Raw genomic sequence first — 16796 nt, 5'->3', positions numbered from 1 at the left:
GCCACCAAATCTCAGCACTTCAGCTTTTGTAGACGGTTCTCAATGACAAGGTCGAAGTCCAAGTCCAAGTTTTGTGGAAATTGTCCAACAATTGCCGTGCACGTGCCATCATCACGTGAGGAATTCTCACTGTCCCGCTCGTTAACGGCGACGACGACCACCATCTTTTCGTCGTCACGAGCGACGACGACGACAACGACGACGACAACAACTGACGCGTTGCCTAAACCCCCATAAACTTCGTCATCTTTTCCTCTGCCTAGTTCCATCGGAGACGACACCGGTATCCGAACGCCGCCCGCTCCTCCTGCTCGCCTTTTCGCTGTAGTTCGTTGCATCTTACCCTGCGATGAGCCCGCAAGCCGCAGATGCGGGCTTGTCCGACTCTGTGGACTCTCGCAGCGGTTCGCGCGAGCAGCTGGCACCCCCAGGTTCCTCAGGCAAATTGCGTGGTTCACCATCGAATACGAACCTTTCCACGCATGGCACGGCCCAGGCGACGCCCGTGTCTGTTGAGCAACTCTTACAAGCGAACGCGACGAGCTCAGATCCCGTGTACGCTGCCTTCGAGCAGGCCGTCAACGAGCGCAACACTTTCGCCGGCCAGAACGCACAGCTCTGGAAGCTCATCGAGAAGCAGCGCGCGGGCTACAACCAGATCCTCAAGGAGTTGGAGCGCGTCCGCACTGAGCGGGACTCGTACAAGCACAAACTTGCGGCCCTCACGGGCGTCGATCCGAAGAGACGAGCATCTTCACGGCATGCCGAGCGCGCCCACACCATCGACTCGTCTGACGGGGAGCACGCCGCGCGACACCCCCAAATCCCCGATGATCCAAGTGCGTCTACAATCACTCCCATGATGCTTTTTGCTAACATGTTTCACGCAGCGACACCGAGGACGTCGCAGCGCCCCTTCACCGCGCCGCGCGCAGAGGACATGCCCCGGGGTCCCCGTCACCAGACCCGCAAATCATCCCTACCGCCCATCCGTGTGCCACCCCACCCCGATCACGCTACCGTGCCCTCCTCCAGTTCAACCAGCTCGGCCGGCTCGCAGCAAGCGCCATACAAGCGCGCCCACAGCGACTCGACTGCCAGCCGAGAAAGTAATGCTAGCGGCTCATCGTCCATCTACTCGCGCCCGTCTGGCGACATCCCGCATCCCACTCCTGATAAGGCGGCATCCGTTCCAACAAGCCATATCGGCTCCCCCGTTCGTTCTCACCAACACCATCCTTCCAACGTCACCGTCACGCCCCAGTCCGAACCGCGTAGCCAGAGCGCGCCCATGGTCCCACCACAGGCCGTACCATCCCCCGCTCTAACACCAACGCAGCCCTCATCGTCCCATCTCTCCCCATTTCCCACGCCCTCCGCGATGGCCCTCGACCCGCGACTTGCATCGCGAGATTCACGCGTGTCGTTACCTGACGAGGCTAAGCGGTACATCGCAAATATGGCCGATTCCCCCATGCCTAGTCCACAAGTGAATAGGGCAGCGTTCTCGCCCACCTCCAGCAAGTTTACTTCATCACCACAACCGCGGAGTAGCAGCCCTTATAAGCAACGCGAATTCCTCGACCTTAATGACGACGACGACGATGACGCTGATAGCGAGGATGAGGGCGAGGACGACGGGAACGACCAGAACTCGATTGCCACGCGCTCAACTCGTCCCGAGGATCCCGTCACTCCTCAGAACAATGCCGTCGACCCCCAACGACAAGCCGAGATACAACGACAGCAGATTGCGGCTCAGCGGCAGCGCCAGATGGAGGAGCAACAACGCCAAGTTGAAGCGCAGCGCCAGCAGATTGAGAACCAGCGGCGCGAAGCGCAGAGAAAAGCCCGCGCGCGCGGCCCGGGCGCCGACGACTTCCCTATGCCCCCTGGCTCGCCTTCCGCCTCCGTGCACGGCGAGCAGTCTACTACCCCGTTGCGCTCCCCACACCCCAAGAGCGAGCGCTCCGGTGGCACGGCCGACTCCGACGAGAGCGACTTTGAGCGCGAGCTCGGGTCGCGCAAGGGGCAGAGCATGGATATGCAACCCGCATTCCGCGAATTGCCGTTGCTGCCGCACGACCTGCCGCACACGACGGTAAATGTCCTACAGTCCTTCATTCGCACGAATGACCGCGGGAAGGAGGTGCTCTCGTTCGTTATGGCGCTAAGCCCGGGCTCAGGCAAGAAAGGGTGGAACGTGGAGAAGTCGTACAGCGACGTGCTCGCGCTGGACACGCGGATCCGCAGCCGGGTCAACAAGGGTATGGGCAAGAAGATCGCGGCGCTCCCGGAGGGCAAGTTGTGGAAGGATCACGCACCAGCGAAAGTGGATCAGCGCAAGGTGGGCGCGTAAAGGAACTTTGACTTTCCCACCACTGACTCTTGATACAATTTACAGCGAACGTTGCAAGCGTACCTCCAGGCCCTGATAAATTTGCCGGTGAAGAACAACGACGAGGTCATCGCTTTCTTCACTACCGACATTGTCAAGGAGACGCGGCAACCTATCATGCAGGTTGGCCATAAAGAGGGCTATTTGACGAAGCGCGGCAAGAACTTCGGTGGTTGGAAGCGGCGGTACTTCGTGCTCCAAGGGCCCGTACTTGAATACTACGACAACGTACGTCCAGCCCATAAAGCAGCTTCTTTCTAATTGAAGTGACATTCACAGCGCGGAGGCAACCATCTCGGGTCCATCCAGATCACTGGTGCACAGATTGGGCGCCAGCAGCGCACAGAGAAAACTCCGGCGACGGATGAGGAGAAGGAATACAGACACGCCTTCCTCATTGTCGAGTCGAAAAGGGGTCCGGGCGGGAATCACCCGCGCCACGTCCTATGTGCGGAGACGGACGAGGAGCGCGACAGCTGGGTGGACATGCTTGTGCGGTACTTCACGGGCACGTACAGTGATGACCCCAATAGCTACGTCGCGGCGGGGGCGCCTTCGCGCCCGAGCATGTCGAGCGAAAGCGTCAACATCAGCAGCACGCCTCGTAAAACGCCGACGCGGGGCATGTCGAGCGATACGATCTCCATCGCGAAGGGTCCTGCGATGCCGCTATCGCAGCTACAGCAAGACGCAAGCAACGCAAAGCTATTCAGTACACCGACCCTCGAACAACAGCGCTCGGAGAGTCCAGCGCATCGTTCGGGGGATCAGTCGCCCGAGGACCGCCCGCCGCCGCAGCATGAGACGCCCGAACACCATCATCAACAAGACCACCGCGAGCGCGAGCGAGATCAGCAGCGCGCACCGCGCAAGCTCGCAAAACCACCGCCGCCACCGTCCGCGCCACCGTCAGGGCAACCGTCCAGTTTGCCGGACTCGTCGCCGCTGTCCGCAGCCACCTCCTTCTCGCCTGAGCCTCTTGTCAACGGTGGGCAGCGCGCCACCTCCGAGATGGGCCACTATCCGGATATGCAGCAGGAGCGCGAGCGAGAGAGGGACAGGCGGCATCGTCACCACAATCACCATCACGAGTCGCCCGACCACCCGCGGCGGCGGGACCACGACCAGCGCAAGTCGTTCCACCCCTCTGTGCACGCCCCAGAGCGTGTACCTTCGCCAGACAAGGGTGCGCTTGCCGAGAGTGCCAGGTCGAAGATCTCGGGCCCCATGAATGGCGCACCCATTCCCGCCGGGTTCAAGTTCGGTGGCAAGGATGCGCCGAGCCCCGAGGTCTCCATGAGTGACCGGCGCGAGAAGGCGAAGTCGCGCTCATTCTGGAACTTTGGGCGACCGGCGGACAAGGGCGCCATCCCCGCTGTGCCACGCAATGTCTTCGGTGTGCCGTTGGAAGAGTCGCTGGACGTGGCACAGATAGCGAATCTGCCGGCGATTGTGTTCCGGGCGATCCAGTACCTGGAGGCAAAGAAGGCGGACCAGGAGGAGGGTATCTATCGCCTAAGCGGCAGCTCCGCGGTGATCAAGAGTCTCAAGGACAGGTTCAATGCGGAGGGCGATGTTGACCTTCTCGCGGCGGACGACTTCTGGGATCCGCATGCTATCGCGGGGCTGTTGAAGACATATCTGCGCGAGCTGCCATCGAGCATCCTCACTCGAGAGCTGCATATGCGCTTCCTTGCTGTCATCGGTTAGTCCATTCGTTAGTTTGCGCTGTTGATTATTGACCCAATCTTTTGCAGACTTTGTCGACGCGCAGGAGCGTATAAGAGAGCTATCGCAACTCATCTCGATGCTTCCGCTTGCCAACTACAGCCTTCTCCGAGCACTCACAGCGCATCTCATCCTCGTCGTACAAAACTCGTCGGTGAACAAGATGACCATCCGCAATGTTGGCATTGTCTTCTCCCCAACGCTTGGCATCCCTGCGGGCGTGTTCAGTCTGATGTTGGGAGAATTCAATCGCGTGTTCAACGTGGACGCCGACAATGATTCCATGCCTGGCGAGCAGGGCGAGGGTGGTGATGGTGGCGATGACACGATTCGGAGGAACAGCCGGCAATATACGGACGCCGCTGCTGATCAATTACTGGGATTGTCGGGGCGCACTCTCAAATGTGAGTTGGTGCAGCAGATGATGTCTTCAGTAACTAACGTTTCTCTAGCGGCCCCCGAAGAGGCACCGTCTGACGGCGACGACTTCTCATCCCATGACGAGAGTGGCAACGAACAGACAGACGGAGACGGAGAGACCATGGAGTCTACCTACTCAAGCTCTGCTCTGCACTCTCAGAACGACCACGCGCACCATCTGACGCCTCCTGAAACGCCGACGGGACCGAGAGGGAAGGCTGCCTCCGCCGCTGCTGTCCGCGGCCTGAATGTCTCCATCCAGCAATCCGACCGCGGTCATAGGCATTCGCGGCTCATGGGCCTGCCCCACGGCGGCCTGCCCGCGTCACCTCGCCCGCCTGCCTCGCCGCGACAGCCGCCGCCGCTGTAGAGCGTTCTCCTGCCGGACGCGCTCTTGCGGTAGATCTCTGGATGTCGTGTACTAGTGTATATTATGTCTGCTGACGGATGGGACGCTCGTTTGGGTGCGTATACGTATATACCGCCGTGCTATTTAGGAGTACGACTCGCAGTATTTCTTGTTGTAGCTAAATTGTGATACCCTCGCTCGATACTATGGACAATCCCCACGCTCCTTGGACAGGCTTTTCAATTGTCTAGATATCGTCACCGCAACGAGTCAGCGCTAGTCAGCCCGTAAGCTTGATTCAAGCCAGTGAGCGATCTATGCAGGCGAAGGAAGAAAGAATGAGATGTTTAATTACATCGCAAGCCTTCTGCCACCGTGACAGCGTGCTGGACCCTGCCAAAACATGGGGTCGTGCGTGGTTTAGACGTTGATCCGACTCTCGCTATGCAACCGGAGTCTGTAGTACAAGTGATAGCTGGTTTGGGGTGGATCAGAGGCGCGACGGTGAACACACGAACAGAGAATCACGATCTTATAAGTTCTTTTCGAGGGGATTTCGGGTCGAAGTAGAACAACGGAGGGATCGTGTATATCATCAAAAAGGGCATGCCATAATTTCATTTTATCGCGAGTTTAAGGACTGACACGGGGAAGAGGCAACGCTGCGACATACATACAAACACCATATTCAGACGAAGCGCACGTAAGTCGGGTGCGTATCCATCGTTCTGTCCAGCAGGTAAGGTGAAGTCCCGTGGCTGGGATATGCGTCGTCAGTCAGGGGTGGTTCACATATTTAGGAAAATGTAAACTCACACAAGCGCCATATGGAACGGCATGTCGCTGTCGCTGACCAGCTTCGTCGTGCAGCCATCCCTGCAGCCCTTATGGCTCTGGTACTCAATTTCGACGCGACCGATTCGCTTCATTGTATCGGCGTCGTCGATCACTGTCCACCTGGGAGTTGTTTGTAGCCCGGTCTTCGCATTTTCGGGGTGCACGTTGTAGGAGTGAATGAGCTGCGCGATCGTCAGAATACTGCATATGCTAAGTCTTAGGTAGCACTCACCGCATTGCGCCACCGCCGCGCCGTACGCGTCCCGTCCGTCCTCGAGTGGCACACAGGCAGCCTGCACTCGAAGCGCGCATGGTGGGCCTCCATCTCAGCGAACGAGGTCTTCTTGGGGTCCTTGTCACACGCCTTGATCAGGAGCTCGGCATGCGCGCCCGCCTGCGCGTCCAAGATCACGGTGTCGGTCTTGTAGAAGGGCTCGTGCGAGCGCTTGCTGCGCATAAGGGCGCCGAAGGATATATCCTTCTTGTCGTCCTTATCGTCCTTCTTGCTGCTCTTCACAACGCGCTGGCAGTGATGTCCGACGACGCGAGCGAAAGGCATGGGCTCGGAGTCGCAGAGGGTGCACTTGAAGTAGGTGGTGGCGAGGTGGAGGGCAGCGTCGGTGTCACGCTTGGTCTCGCTCGTGGCGTTGGCTTCCGGCGTAGTATTGGTGTCGTCGTTCGAAAGCGGAAGCAGCCCTCGCAGGTACTCCATCTTGCGCTCGGAGCACCGCTTGGCGAGGGCGACGAACTCTTTATCGTCAACATCCGGAAACCGACTAGGATGCGCGTATTGCACGCCCTCGAGTAGGATGCCGCGGATCGGCTCCTCGACGGCAAGCTCGGACCAGTGCAGTTTGGGGAAGATCCCATCCAGGACGCCGGAGCCCATCTTGGTCGTGAGCTCCTTGACGCGCTCGCCGAAGACGCGGACGGCGGTCTCCTTTTCGTGCTCCGCAATCAAGTCTGCGATGTGTTGCACGACTTCGGGCTCCATCTCTTTCCAGACTGAAAAAGATGGTCAGAACAAAGATAGTTGAGGGAAAGGGATGCTGACCTTCAGGTGTGATGGGCGTGGGCCGATTGACGAAAGTATTCAGAAACTTTGGCTGCAATTTCTCTAGGGATGCCAGCTGATCGCCAAGCCCTGCGGCTTTGAGCCTGTCGTAGATGCTGTGGCGCCAGATCAGTGCGGGCCATCACAAAGGTGGAAAACCATACGCACAACGCTCGTCGCCCGTCGTGCATCTCTTTCGATAGACGCCTAGTCTCTGCCGCTTTCTGTCGCCTCTCATTGGCAAAGAATTCCTCCACTTCTAGGCGGAACTGGTTACGAATTTAGCAAAGGTTGAATCAAGCAGAACGTGGAAGCGTACCTGCGTCTTCACAGTGTTGGTCCGGCGAAGCCCCTCCTGATACTCTGCAACCATCTCCGGAGGCATACCTTGAAGAATGGGTATAATTTTAGCGTGCAGTGCACGTTCCGCAATGACGGAGACATTCTCTAGATGTTGTGCATGAGTTCGAGTGAAACTGATGTCTGCATGATTCACGTACCGGAGCCGGGCATCTTTGCGATGTCGGTATGAACACCATATGAGGCTTGGCGGTCATTGTAGGACCGTTCGCCCGGATAGGGTTCAATAGAGATATAACTGATGGGTTATTAGGGGCGAGGAAGGTATAGGGAAATTGGAGCACGGACTCTCTCTTGAGGCATTCGGAGCACACCCGAGTGACGAAGGCGGCGAGAAGGTGCTTGCCCTTGAAAGACTTGCAGATCTATGAACTACGTAAGCATTAGCCCGACATCTAGTCTAATTCATACTTACAGAGCATGTCCTTCCAAAAAGGATTGTTGCATACTCGATCACGGTGATTGAGTCACGAACCGCAGGGCACCAAGCGGGGATGACATCCTGGTAATTTTCAAAAGACTGCTGCCAGATCCGCTCCGAGTCGCGACTGAAGAGTGTGTTGTGCAGGTACTTGTTTGCACGAGAGATGCTGAGCAGGACGTCGGGGCGGCACTGCATGAGGATTTCGTCGAAGATCTCTGGCGGCATGTCTTTGATTCCCAATGTCGTAGGTTGAGCCTCTAGCGCTTCGGGAGCGTCGGGCTCCTCCTCTGTGCCAGACGTCTCAGTAATCTTCCGCTTCTTGTTCGACCGTCCTTTCGGCTTCGTCGCTGATGCTCCGGAGGCAGTTGCGCCTTTGTTCTTCGAGCGCGCGGTGCGACGAGAACTGACGGCGTTCGTGTTCGTTGGTCCAGCCGTCGCTTTCTTCTCGGCCAGAGCTTTAACTCTGGATGAGGAGCGGCGTGAGGCCATTGTTGTGAACTACGGGAGTTTAGATGATGATGGTCGAAACCAAGACGAAGAGTGGCCAAGCGGAGTCACGATGCCGCGTTACACCGGATCCGCCAGCACGTGGAATGAAATGCACGTGATTGCCACATGCGCTCAAAGGCATCCAGCAATTTCGTTCGACAGGCTTTCTTTCATTGCTCAAGAAGAAGCAGCGAGCCAGATGGTATCATTGTCACAGAGCTAGCGCACGGCATGTGGTTGCGTCCTCCCAGGAGGCGCCGTGGCTATGCCTTCAACATAATAGTCACCACGAACTCCGACCTCATCTTGCTCAAAGACAGGCTTGCATTATCCAGCTAGGCACACGCTGGTACAGAAATAAAATTTTCCCAACCAGAAACATACATAAAGCATCACCACTGGCCCTCCTCATACGGATCCGGACTATCGAGGTGATACACTTCGTCGTACTCGTCCAGCCATTCTCCGTACTATCTTCCCATGTAGTACTCGTACTCGTCTGTCCATTCGTCGTACTTGCTCTGCCGTTTCGCTGGCGCTGGCGTTTTACCCTTGCCTTTGCGAGTGCCACTGCCAGAGTCGCCTAATGGCTGCACCACATCGACTCGCTGGATTCCCACCACACTCGCGGCGCAGTGCTGCGCAGGGCCGGTCTGGCCAGGTGTTCTTGGGTGCTTATTGGTGCCGCCACTCGACCGTCGCTGCTGCGAGGGCTCAGCCACCTTCGTCGCGCCTATTTGAGACCAATTGTGACGCAAAGCCTCATATATCCCTTTTCTCTTGCCACCGGCGACGCTGTCGACAATTTCTATCGGGTCCAAGACGCGCTAGTCACGGAGCTTGGTCGTGTAAGAACGCGCCATCATCCCAGTCCGACCCCTTTAGATCCAAGACTTCAACGCTCGTAGCTCAAATCAGAAGGTAGCCTCAGAGCGGCAGAGAGCAAGCGTCGTGATGGTTGTATCCAAACAACAGCAGAGTTCAGGTTCAAGCCGGATACTGTGGCGTGACTCAGTGGCCGGCATAGCACGTGAAAAAATGACGCGTGGCCAGCTCGGCCGGAAGGCTCCGGAAGTTCAACTTGAATTGTGCCACGACTTCCTCACCGGCTCTATGCGCATCGAAGACCTCATGCGTATGCCTACCTCTGCACCGTGGGGACTCAAGCCTCGCTGCCCTTCTGATGCTGACCCCGAAAACATGTCGCACGGCCAGCAGCTCACCAGGTGCCCGCCTGCAGAGATGCCGAGAAAGAGACCTTCCCTTCTCATGCAGTCCCACTCGCGGGAGAAGAAGAAGGTACGTGTCACTGCTCACGACCTCTCAGTGGCTGACTCTGCATCCCAGCTTACTTATGACCTTGGGAACGACGAACAGCCGCGGCCAACGCAGATTCCACGCAAATCTATCTCCGTATATACTGTGTCATGCCTGGCTCATACAGATCTCGTTCACTGTCGACTATCAATGATTCTCTGCTGCGGTCACTTGCGCCCAGTATACAAGAGTACCCTCCACAAAGGGACCCGACACACGTCGAAGCTGGTGACGCGCTCGTCCGGAATACTAGCCATCCACCGACGTCCCGTCGGCGAACAACGATGGCACCGTGTGCTCTGCGGCTTCTCCGATGTTTGTATGCGTATCCTTTCTTGCTAAGGGCCTTCACGCTTGCTGTACCTTTCGCTCGCCACATCTGCCCTCCGCAGGCGACGAAGCGTTCAGATGACGCACGATACACCTCCCGAAATCTCAACCTCCACAAGGCGAAAGGCCATCCCACTCCGCAGGCCCGCAAATGACCTACCTGGCGACCGTCAACTGATGCTGCACCTCTGGCAGCTGTCTGCACTCCGAAGTTGGGATTGAGTGTCGTGGGCTCACGTACCGCGGAGTTACGCTGGTGCTAGATCCTCGCTCGCTCCTTTCGGTAATTCGCCAATTGCACCATCCGAGCGCACCCCAGTGGTGCTGCGAGGCCCTATGAAGCTGCTGCGACTCTCAGGACCAAAGCCTCCGAGCGTGCTCTGCATTGCCATACGCTCGGACCTACCGAAGCTCGAAGGGAACTGGCGGCTGAACGTGTATACTTCGTACCGCAGTCTTGCCCAAGCGAATCTGTCTCCTATAGAACGCCCGCGTCTTCCCATTGACTGTTTGGTCTACGGTCACATAGTTCTCAGGTTATACAACTCGAAGATCCCTTGATAACTGGTGGCCAATCTCAACAGTGCGGTTTGCCATTCAATATGTATCTTATTTTCTCTCTCGTCGTGTCCAGAGTCTCCGAAGACCGCATCCCAACTCTATAGACGCATGGACATCCCTCGAGGGATGATGGCGACGCGCGCCGGAAGCCTCGGATTCCCTCGTCCGCGCGTCCATTCTCTCATTCCTGTTCGCTTAGTCTCAGTAGTCTCAGGCCCATGTGCGCGTCCTCTTCATTCCGTGGCCATATTCCCTCCATCTTGCGTACACATCTGGTCAAGTCCGCACATTTCTTCCCAAGTCCGTATACACATTCTCTCAAACGTCTGGAATCGCCGTACAACTGATTATCCTCTGAGTAGCGATTATCCAGCTTTGTGTTCGATTGCTCGGCCCTCGGGCATTTTCTCCCTATGTGACCATGAGCGGCGTGCGTCAGGTTTACAACGAATGAATGAGAAAGGAAGGACCAGCGTCAACTCCCTCGCTGGGTATGCCATTACACGTGGGCGGTCTACGAAAGCTCCAGCGCGCCCGTAGAGCTGCCGTTCAGGCTGGCTTCAGAATGCCCGCGTCAGATTCGACCTGCGGCAGGCGTACTAGACGGCGTTGTCGGATGCGCTATTCTGTATTTCAGAAAAATTGCTGGCAGTCGATTGCAATACTTCGGAATGTCGTTATGTCGCCCTACTTACTGCACGCTAGAAAACATAACACACTAGTCCGTGGTATGCGGATATCCTTAGGCAGCACGCGCGGGACTTGAAGGCAACATGCGGTGCATTCCGACGGTCAGAAAAATCAGAAAGTCTGAGTTGTTAGCGTGTCAACGACATGCGGATAGGTGGGCGAACTCCATGGCGCTCGGAGGCAAGGACATACTGTCGGATGGTCTATAGTCGTCGCGGTAGGTTGGGTATGTTCGCTTCCTGGCTGCCCGAAGCCGCCATGGACTCGAGGCATGTACTATGGGTTTGAAGAACGATCTCAGGCGTGAGGTTGACACGAGTCGAGCGTCGTTCATGAAAAAAAGGCCGAAGGCCGACGGCGAGGTCCCAAGCCCGACAGATGGTCTTCCCGCACATGTTCATCTCGCTGAACATAACCCGGAACGCGGTGATAGAAATTGGGCCCAAACAGGCCTGTCCGCTTGTCGGACTGCGCCCTAGGTCCCACCTTGCCCCTTTAGTGCGTCCATATCGCGCCCCATTCCTGTCGGAGGCGAGTACTTGTGGCGGTACGAGCGAGGGCGACAAGAGGGCGGTCCACTCCTCTCGGGGTGGCGGTGACGACAGGAGCAGCGAGTAGTCCATCATTGACGCGTCTTAGCCTGGAATCAGATTGATAACATGTCAAAGCATGAGCCAAGGATTATACTCCGCGAAGACGGACGCGAACGATGGGGCCTTTGAGGGGAGATCTCGATGTTTACTAATGCTGGTAATGAACACTGGCAGGTCGCATTGAAAGCTAGCAGAAGTATATCAGACGCTACAGTGCATAGCAATCGAAGTAGAAAGGTGTATAACGGCGAAGTCATGATGCGTACGCACCAAGATCATCCGCGGTAGATACAGTCGCGTCCGGGAAGAACGTAGCTTTTCGTCCTGCGCGCGGAACGGACAGCGCCGGCGAGGAGCAGTCAATTCTTGAATCCAGAAAGGCCGATCGTCAGCTAGCGTCGGTCAGGCAGTGGAAGGAAGCAACAGATATTTCCGAGTGAAAGGTTCAGACGCCGCGGAAAGGTATAGTCTTGCGGGTCGTTGTTGGACGTGAGCAATTAACTTCACGGTTCCAAGCGGGCTTTCTTGACATTCGCGATGAACTTACACGCTTCAGATGATGGTTGGTCCGGAAGGCCTTGGGCAAGATAAGACGGCTTAAAGAACAGGATAAAGCGTGAGTACACGTGTCGGCCGCTCGTCGCGGCAGATACTTGAAGGACACAGTCACGCAATAACTCGAGGCCTGGGACTGGGAGATAAGAGAGTGGCCGAATGTTTCCTGGTATGCAAACTCACACTTTGGCGGTAAAATCGCAGACGACGAGTAGCATTTCCACGGAGAAAGCTAGCGAATTGGGTAGTCTCTCAGACGCACGTCGGAAGAGGCAGATCCTTCGGGCCAGTAACATCCGCATTCGCTCAAGAACATGAGGCTCCCGGACCGCATAAGGTAGAACAAAAGACGCGCAAGGCCAGGCCCTGCGAAGCCCTTCTTCTATCTTGCAGTAGGCGTCAATCTCGACCCGCTTGTCTTCCCCTCAGGGCACAAAAGCGCTGCTTCTTCATCAGATTGCGCTAGATCTGGGTCGCCTGAAGTCGGAGGAGGACGGGAGGGGCGAAGATCGAATGTTGACTGCGTGAATCAAAGGAGCTGGGTAGAAGAGAGTAGATCAAAGAAGACGAAGCCTTGTAGACCCTGACCTGAGAGACTTGAACCGGCCCAGACTATCGAATCAGGTCCCCGACGTTGAGTGCATGCTGTCCGCAGAACAGACATGATGGAGGGACGCAAGGAACTCGGCATGCGAAGGAACCTCCCGGCATGCGACGGGACCGGCGGCTACGGCTAGCCACGCGAGCAGCCGCAGGAGGCACAACTGAGTCCGCCCATGATGTAATGTGACGTGTAAGGTCACGGTTCGACTTGACTTCGTCCGCGGCTTTATGACATTGAGAGCGACAGAACGACCGCGCTGGACTGCAGATGTGAGCCTCAAAAAATCCTCTCAATCGACGATTCCCAGACTTACTCGATGGCTGTCCATTGGGCGGCCTGAGACGAAGCGAATCTGAGAGCTCGTTGCTGTGAATCTTCGGCGTTGGACAAGCGTACGACCGATTTTCAAGGATCGCCTGCGCCGAGTCCGTCAATACCGGAATGTTGTATCTCACTGCTGCGCTCGTTGACGACATATCCTCGTCATTCCCATAGTCTGCCGACTGTCAGTGAGCGCACCGTTGCCAGCAACTCACTTTGTCAGACGTTGACATTCTCTCCACTTCAAGCCTAGTGATCAAAGGAGAGTTCTCCTCGAAGGCGCGGCTGTTGCAACATCCCTCGCTCTGACGATTGCCCTTGGCGCGGTGGTGTGCTCAAGGGGTGCTGTACGAATCTCAGTCAGCCCTCGGACATCCCTCATCGGCGCCTCACACGCACCGACAACATGCCTACAAACCCGACCGCGGATCGCCACGTCTGAGCCCTTCGATCGCGCTTCTGTTTCTCGTCTTTTCGATCATGGTCCTACCTTGTTGTTTTGCCCACCCGTCCGCGGCCTACTGAAAACAACAATGCCGGCATGGATATCACCGTCGACTACAACCTCCGCGTCGCAGCGCTTGTTCCCGGTCAGTAGTTCTGCGTCCGCGTCAGTAGGCTGGCGTCCATGCCAACCGCTCGCGTGGCTTCCTTCAACTAGCGCGTGGCACTTCTCAACTAGTGCCTCGTGCTCGCCGAAGAACACCTCCCTCTCGCCGGGACCACTCCTTTCTCGCCGAAAACCTTTCACCGACGGTCTCGCCGCGTTCCCCGTCGACTGCGCGCGGCGGCAAGTATAGGTGTTCTCTCGCGCTTGCCTCCGTCTCGGTATCCCGCAAAGTCCGTCAACGCTGTCCGAAGGACCGAGCCCCAGCCGAGCCTGTTTCTTTGCGCTGGCGGCGGTATTTGATGCCTTTTTCCACACCGTCGCGCTGCTTCAAGGCCCGCATCCCGCATTCCTCGGAGAAGGTCGACGGGACGTAGGGTCGGGCGCCTTGTCTCCGCATTTATCGGCGCCAGCTATTCCACGATGCGCAGTTTGTCGTCGTGGAACGTGAAGGCGGCAGCTGAGAGACGTGGATCAGTGATCGAGAGAGGGGTTATCGTCCAAGAGACGGCAAGCACCGACGCAGTGCCAGTCAAGAGACGCGGGCGCAGCAAGCATTGGGCGCCTCAAGAATCGTGGCGTCGGGTCTCGCACCGTCTGATTTACGAGACTGGTTTGCGAGACTACTCGCACCGGTCCTCCGAGTCGTGGCGCCGGAAAGTTGCGCGGTGTGGCGCCCATTGTTCGTCTTGGGGCGCCCAATGTTCGCTGTGCGGGCACCGTGCCACGAGTGGCGTGCATCAGCGCGTGAGTTCCGCATCGAGCCCGCGCTTGAGGGCGTAAGGCCCGCACAGCAAATCACAAGACCCGTGCTGCAGCGCGCTAGACCCGAGCAGCACAGCACAAGGCCCGTGCGCCTTCAGAGCGGCAGAGTCGCTGAGCAGCGGTCAGGCGCCAGACACCAGGAGTATAGAGCGGGGAAGCACTGGCGCGCGTAGGGCGGGCAGGCAAGGGATCGAAGCCGCCGGGCCAGCGCGCTGGGAGTATCTGCTTCACGAGACGAAAGTTTCTGTCGAATCACTGGCAGCCCCAGCGCCGCCCCAAACTTCCATCCCGAGGATCTCGTACGCACCTCCATCTCCGCGAAGTCGGACTCGTGCGCGTAGCCCAGGAGCGACGCGATAGGGTTGGCTTTGTCGATGTATTGTATAGAATCGTAGATGTATGGGATACGCTTGTCGATGTATACTTCGCCGTGGCCCTGCAGATGAAGGCCAACGGCGACAAATGGAATACAGAGGTCCTGCAAATGAAGTCAAAAGCTGATCAGAACAGGGCAGACGCCGACTGAATGCGTCGAACAGCGTTCCTCGCATTCAGTGGTTGACCGTCTCACAGGCTAACTTACGCACAGTCAGGACACGGACTACGCGCGATCAGGAGACGGATATACACGCGCGGCGATGCTGAGGCGATAGAGATACTCACCTGCGGATGATAGATGGTGAGGGTCAACCTGACAGCGGAGGTGCCCGAGCAGAAAGGCCTGGGCATGTAGAGGAGCTCTCACAAATCTTGAGACGTAGTGCGAGCTCCACCTACCAGCCTCTATCACCGCCGTCGCAAAGCACGGGATGAAGAGTTCCACGCCGAATCCCTGCAGTAAAGTACGGAATCAGCACGATCTCAATGTGCGCGGGTGAGCGGGACTTCCTAATGAACGGCCCTTCGGAACGTTGTATGGCTTCAAATGAAGGTATCTGCGTTCAGTCTAGCAAGCTTAGAGGCCCAGAGGAGTCTATGGACCTTGCAAGCGAGATTAGATGCACAGAGTTAGCCAACCGGACGAAAGACGCACATAACGCACGCGAGCCTGTCGCATTGGCTCGCGACAACACCGGGGTCCAGCGCAGCGGCGCGTTCTGCCGCTGTCAGGCCCGCCGACGGGACGGCGCGGCAGAAAGCGGGGGCAGAGGGTGCTTGCTGGCGAGTGGAGACGCTGGGGCGCGCCGCTTCGATTCGACGCGGGCCCCAAAACATATTCACCTTCGTAGACGTCGTGCGCCCAGGCGCGGTAGCAGAGCGCGACAGACGGAACAGGGTGAGGGTGACAGTCTACTACAGCCTGCTACGTATGATACAGGCCGCTGCGCTAGTCCAGGGCGCGCGCAGGCGAACAGGTTGCGCCTCCGCCGGTGCTGAACCCTCCGGATGTCGGTGGAAATATGCAAGCGTCGGCCACCCCCGGTGGGTTGCCTGCACCTATGACTAGTCAATGCTACTGTCGCCAGGCAAACGTGAGTCCTAGTCGGCTCAGCAGCACGCACCGTCCCCAATCCCACACCATGGCCCAAACTATAAGCCAACCGTTAGGTAACGCGCTCGTCACGGCGGAATTCCGCGCCAGGAGGACTCATTACTATTAGGAGCCAGGAAGGCGGGCCTCCGCAGACTCGAGGCCCAGAGCGCACGGCGCAAGCTACGCTGCGCGCGGAGGCGAGCTCGCGCCGATGACGACAGGATTGGCGGCAGCGCGAGGATGAGGCAATCGCGGAGGCACGCGCGACGTCGCGGAAGCAGAAACGTGGCGAGGAAATCAGGAAAAAACCGCGGAGGCAAAGACAAAGCAACCGCGGAAGCACAACACAGGCAATCGCGGAGGCAAAGTTGCGTCGCAGCGCTCCAGCGCGCGGCCTCCATGCTTCACGGACTGCAAGCGATCGCGAGCCGGGCACTGGGTCCGTGAAGGACGCCGCCACGGGTTTTTGCGACGTGCTGCGACCGGGCGTGCTCAGAACGCCGCCGACAGCGGATGAGGCTTCTGGTGAATATTCTGGGCTGCGAACGTGCGTTGCTGCGAGGCGGAGATCGAGTCGATTAATGGCGGCGCAGTCAGGGATTATTGCCATATTTTCTGCAGGCAATTCTATGCTACTTCATGCCCGTTCCTTGGGCGCCAGTTCGGAGCAGCTGAGACATCGATTTGAGGACAGCTGTCCGAAGCCTGATTCGCGAAGATTGCTCACCTTCATACCGCGTAACCAGTATAGCGTCGATAGGTCGCAGCTACCCTGGACCTGAAGTGCAGATAAAGAAATTTTCTCTCAGAGATAAAAAGCGGAGAACAGCCGGTTCCAGTGTTACTGACCGAGTGTTCATTCATCATCAGCTCGCCATGATCCTGTCAGTGAATCCCATAGAGCATCGATATTGAGGTCG

The 16796-nt window shown here is 57.5% G+C and overlaps 9 protein-coding genes across 9 annotated transcripts; 5 read left to right on the top strand and 4 right to left on the bottom strand.

The window, feature by feature from the left end:
- Window positions 1-143: 143 nt before the first annotated feature.
- Window positions 144-5228, top strand: SCHCODRAFT_02571887 (RhoGAP-domain-containing protein). The gene is made up of 6 exons (XM_050343848.1): window positions 144-839; window positions 891-2347; window positions 2405-2626; window positions 2678-4103; window positions 4156-4530; window positions 4579-5228. The coding sequence occupies exons 1-6, from the start codon at window positions 350-352 to the stop codon at window positions 4914-4916; spliced, it is 4308 nt and encodes a 1435-aa protein (XP_050201027.1). The 5' UTR covers window positions 144-349; the 3' UTR covers window positions 4917-5228.
- A 249-nt stretch (window positions 5229-5477) lies between these two features.
- SCHCODRAFT_02746390 (uncharacterized protein) lies at window positions 5478-8088 on the bottom strand. Its single transcript, XM_003032565.2, has 9 exons — window positions 7562-8088; window positions 7435-7511; window positions 7287-7384; window positions 7106-7233; window positions 6955-7055; window positions 6787-6902; window positions 5965-6737; window positions 5712-5914; window positions 5478-5653 (listed from the first exon to the last, which is right to left on the bottom strand). The coding sequence occupies exons 1-9, from the start codon at window positions 8057-8059 to the stop codon at window positions 5584-5586; spliced, it is 2064 nt and encodes a 687-aa protein (XP_003032611.1). The 5' UTR covers window positions 8060-8088; the 3' UTR covers window positions 5478-5583.
- Window positions 8089-8376: 288 nt separating this feature from the next.
- SCHCODRAFT_02618167 (uncharacterized protein) lies at window positions 8377-9011 on the top strand. Its single transcript, XM_050344858.1, has one exon. The coding sequence runs from the start codon at window positions 8646-8648 to the stop codon at window positions 8982-8984; it is 339 nt and encodes a 112-aa protein (XP_050201026.1). The 5' UTR covers window positions 8377-8645; the 3' UTR covers window positions 8985-9011.
- Window positions 9012-9153: 142 nt separating this feature from the next.
- On the top strand, window positions 9154-9898 carry SCHCODRAFT_02571882 (uncharacterized protein). Its single transcript, XM_003033185.3, has 3 exons — window positions 9154-9358; window positions 9407-9472; window positions 9769-9898. The coding sequence occupies exons 1-3, from the start codon at window positions 9173-9175 to the stop codon at window positions 9859-9861; spliced, it is 345 nt and encodes a 114-aa protein (XP_003033231.1). The 5' UTR covers window positions 9154-9172; the 3' UTR covers window positions 9862-9898.
- Window positions 9899-12487: 2589 nt separating this feature from the next.
- Window positions 12488-13185, bottom strand: SCHCODRAFT_02665354 (uncharacterized protein; the record flags this gene model as incomplete). Its single annotated transcript, XM_050346544.1, has 3 exons — window positions 12488-12625; window positions 12807-12970; window positions 13023-13185. The coding sequence occupies 3 exons, from the start codon at window positions 13183-13185 to the stop codon at window positions 12488-12490; spliced, it is 465 nt and encodes a 154-aa protein (XP_050201025.1).
- A 195-nt stretch (window positions 13186-13380) lies between these two features.
- Window positions 13381-13940, top strand: SCHCODRAFT_02220018 (uncharacterized protein). The gene has a single exon (XM_050342103.1). The coding sequence runs from the start codon at window positions 13564-13566 to the stop codon at window positions 13828-13830; it is 267 nt and encodes an 88-aa protein (XP_050201024.1). The 5' UTR covers window positions 13381-13563; the 3' UTR covers window positions 13831-13940.
- A 519-nt stretch (window positions 13941-14459) lies between these two features.
- SCHCODRAFT_02496697 (uncharacterized protein) lies at window positions 14460-15617 on the bottom strand (the record flags this gene model as incomplete). Its single annotated transcript, XM_003032564.2, has 5 exons — window positions 14460-14624; window positions 14710-14880; window positions 15066-15123; window positions 15180-15290; window positions 15445-15617. 5 exons carry the CDS (start codon window positions 15615-15617, stop codon window positions 14460-14462), a joined length of 678 nt encoding a protein of 225 aa, XP_003032610.1.
- Window positions 15615-16036, top strand: SCHCODRAFT_02618158 (uncharacterized protein). Its single transcript, XM_050344857.1, has one exon. It carries the CDS (start codon window positions 15803-15805, stop codon window positions 16001-16003), a length of 201 nt encoding a protein of 66 aa, XP_050201023.1. The 5' UTR covers window positions 15615-15802; the 3' UTR covers window positions 16004-16036.
- On the bottom strand, window positions 16010-16740 carry SCHCODRAFT_02480891 (uncharacterized protein; the record flags this gene model as incomplete). The annotated part of the gene is made up of 2 exons (XM_050342790.1): window positions 16010-16491; window positions 16722-16740. Coding segments are annotated over 2 exons (501 nt in total), but the record flags the coding sequence as incomplete, so codon positions are not given.
- Window positions 16741-16796: the final 56 nt, after the last annotated feature.

The sequence above is a fragment of the Schizophyllum commune genome (genome assembly GCF_000143185.2).
Source record: "Schizophyllum commune H4-8 unplaced genomic scaffold SCHCOscaffold_4, whole genome shotgun sequence".
Classification (NCBI taxonomy): Eukaryota; Fungi; Basidiomycota; class Agaricomycetes; order Agaricales; family Schizophyllaceae; genus Schizophyllum; species Schizophyllum commune.
This window is presented reverse-complemented; position numbering and strand designations above follow the sequence as displayed.

What these genes read in the sequence shown, in the direction of transcription:
- SCHCODRAFT_02571887 (XM_050343848.1), top strand. Translation starts at nt 350, where the DNA reads ATGAGCCCGCAAGCCGCAGATGCGGGCTTGTCCGACTCTGTGGACTCT. An exon ending in CGAAAGTGGATCAGCGCAAG is followed by an intron (nt 2,348 to 2,404) that starts GTGGGCGCGTAA and finishes TACAATTTACAG; the next exon opens with CGAACGTTGCAAGCGTACCT. An exon ending in TACTTGAATACTACGACAAC is followed by an intron (nt 2,627 to 2,677) that starts GTACGTCCAGCC and finishes TGACATTCACAG; the next exon opens with CGCGGAGGCAACCATCTCGG.
- SCHCODRAFT_02746390 (XM_003032565.2), bottom strand. Translation starts at nt 8,059, where the DNA reads ATGGCCTCACGCCGCTCCTCATCCAGAGTTAAAGCTCTGGCCGAGAAG. An exon ending in TCCGAATGCCTCAAGAGAGA is followed by an intron (nt 7,385 to 7,434) that starts GTCCGTGCTCCA and finishes ATAACCCATCAG; the next exon opens with TTATATCTCTATTGAACCCT. An exon ending in CGCGGCGGTGGCGCAATGCG is followed by an intron (nt 5,915 to 5,964) that starts GTGAGTGCTACC and finishes ACGATCGCGCAG; the next exon opens with CTCATTCACTCCTACAACGT.
- SCHCODRAFT_02618167 (XM_050344858.1), top strand. Translation starts at nt 8,646, where the DNA reads ATGGCTGCACCACATCGACTCGCTGGATTCCCACCACACTCGCGGCGC.
- SCHCODRAFT_02571882 (XM_003033185.3), top strand. Translation starts at nt 9,173, where the DNA reads ATGCGCATCGAAGACCTCATGCGTATGCCTACCTCTGCACCGTGGGGA. An exon ending in ACTCGCGGGAGAAGAAGAAG is followed by an intron (nt 9,359 to 9,406) that starts GTACGTGTCACT and finishes TCTGCATCCCAG; the next exon opens with CTTACTTATGACCTTGGGAA. An exon ending in TTCCACGCAAATCTATCTCC is followed by an intron (nt 9,473 to 9,768) that starts GTATATACTGTG and finishes TGCCCTCCGCAG; the next exon opens with GCGACGAAGCGTTCAGATGA.
- SCHCODRAFT_02220018 (XM_050342103.1), top strand. Translation starts at nt 13,564, where the DNA reads ATGCCGGCATGGATATCACCGTCGACTACAACCTCCGCGTCGCAGCGC.
- SCHCODRAFT_02618158 (XM_050344857.1), top strand. Translation starts at nt 15,803, where the DNA reads ATGCAAGCGTCGGCCACCCCCGGTGGGTTGCCTGCACCTATGACTAGT.